At 56.9% G+C, this 385-nt stretch overlaps 1 protein-coding gene across 1 annotated transcript in view; it reads left to right on the top strand.

The window, feature by feature from the left end:
• RAP1GAP2 (RAP1 GTPase activating protein 2) overlaps positions 1–385 on the top strand; it is a gene marked incomplete at both ends in the record, with an annotated part of 16,260 nt that overhangs the window by 1,712 nt on the left and 14,163 nt on the right. Inside the window, one exon of the mRNA XM_010133004.1 lies at positions 8–215. Within this exon, the coding sequence (XP_010131306.1) occupies positions 8–215 (208 nt within the window). The remainder of the gene's footprint in view (positions 1–7; positions 216–385) is intronic.

Here is a 385-nt window from a genome sequence, read left to right as displayed (position 1 = left end):
TGGAATGCCTAAAGAGGTGCTTCCCGTACCCACTGATCATCCTGCCCCAGTTTGGGGGATACTGGATTGAAGACCCGGAGAACCTCGGCACACCCACCTCATCCGACAGCAGCATCTGCGAGGAGGAGGAGGAGAACCTCAGCCCCAGCACCTATGGCTACAAGCTGGAGTGCAAAGGAGAGGCCAGAGCCTACAGGAAGCATTTCCTGGGGAAGGTGGGTGCACCCACCACAGGGGGCAATTTGTCAGCTGAAAATTGTGCATTCCCCCTTAAGGAAAAAAAAAAAAGGCAAATTTAGCAACTTCCCTCTTTGTGAGGAGAGGAGGGGACCGGCTGGTGACAAGCTGGGGCAGTGATGGGCGCACACGCGGGCTCTGCCCCCCG

Source organism: Buceros rhinoceros, unplaced genomic scaffold (assembly GCF_000710305.1).
Source record: "Buceros rhinoceros silvestris isolate BGI_N320 unplaced genomic scaffold, ASM71030v1 scaffold24303, whole genome shotgun sequence".
Lineage (NCBI taxonomy): Eukaryota > Metazoa > Chordata > Aves > Bucerotiformes > Bucerotidae > Buceros > Buceros rhinoceros.
Note: the sequence above shows the minus strand (reverse complement) of the source record. Positions and strands in the feature narration are given on the sequence as shown.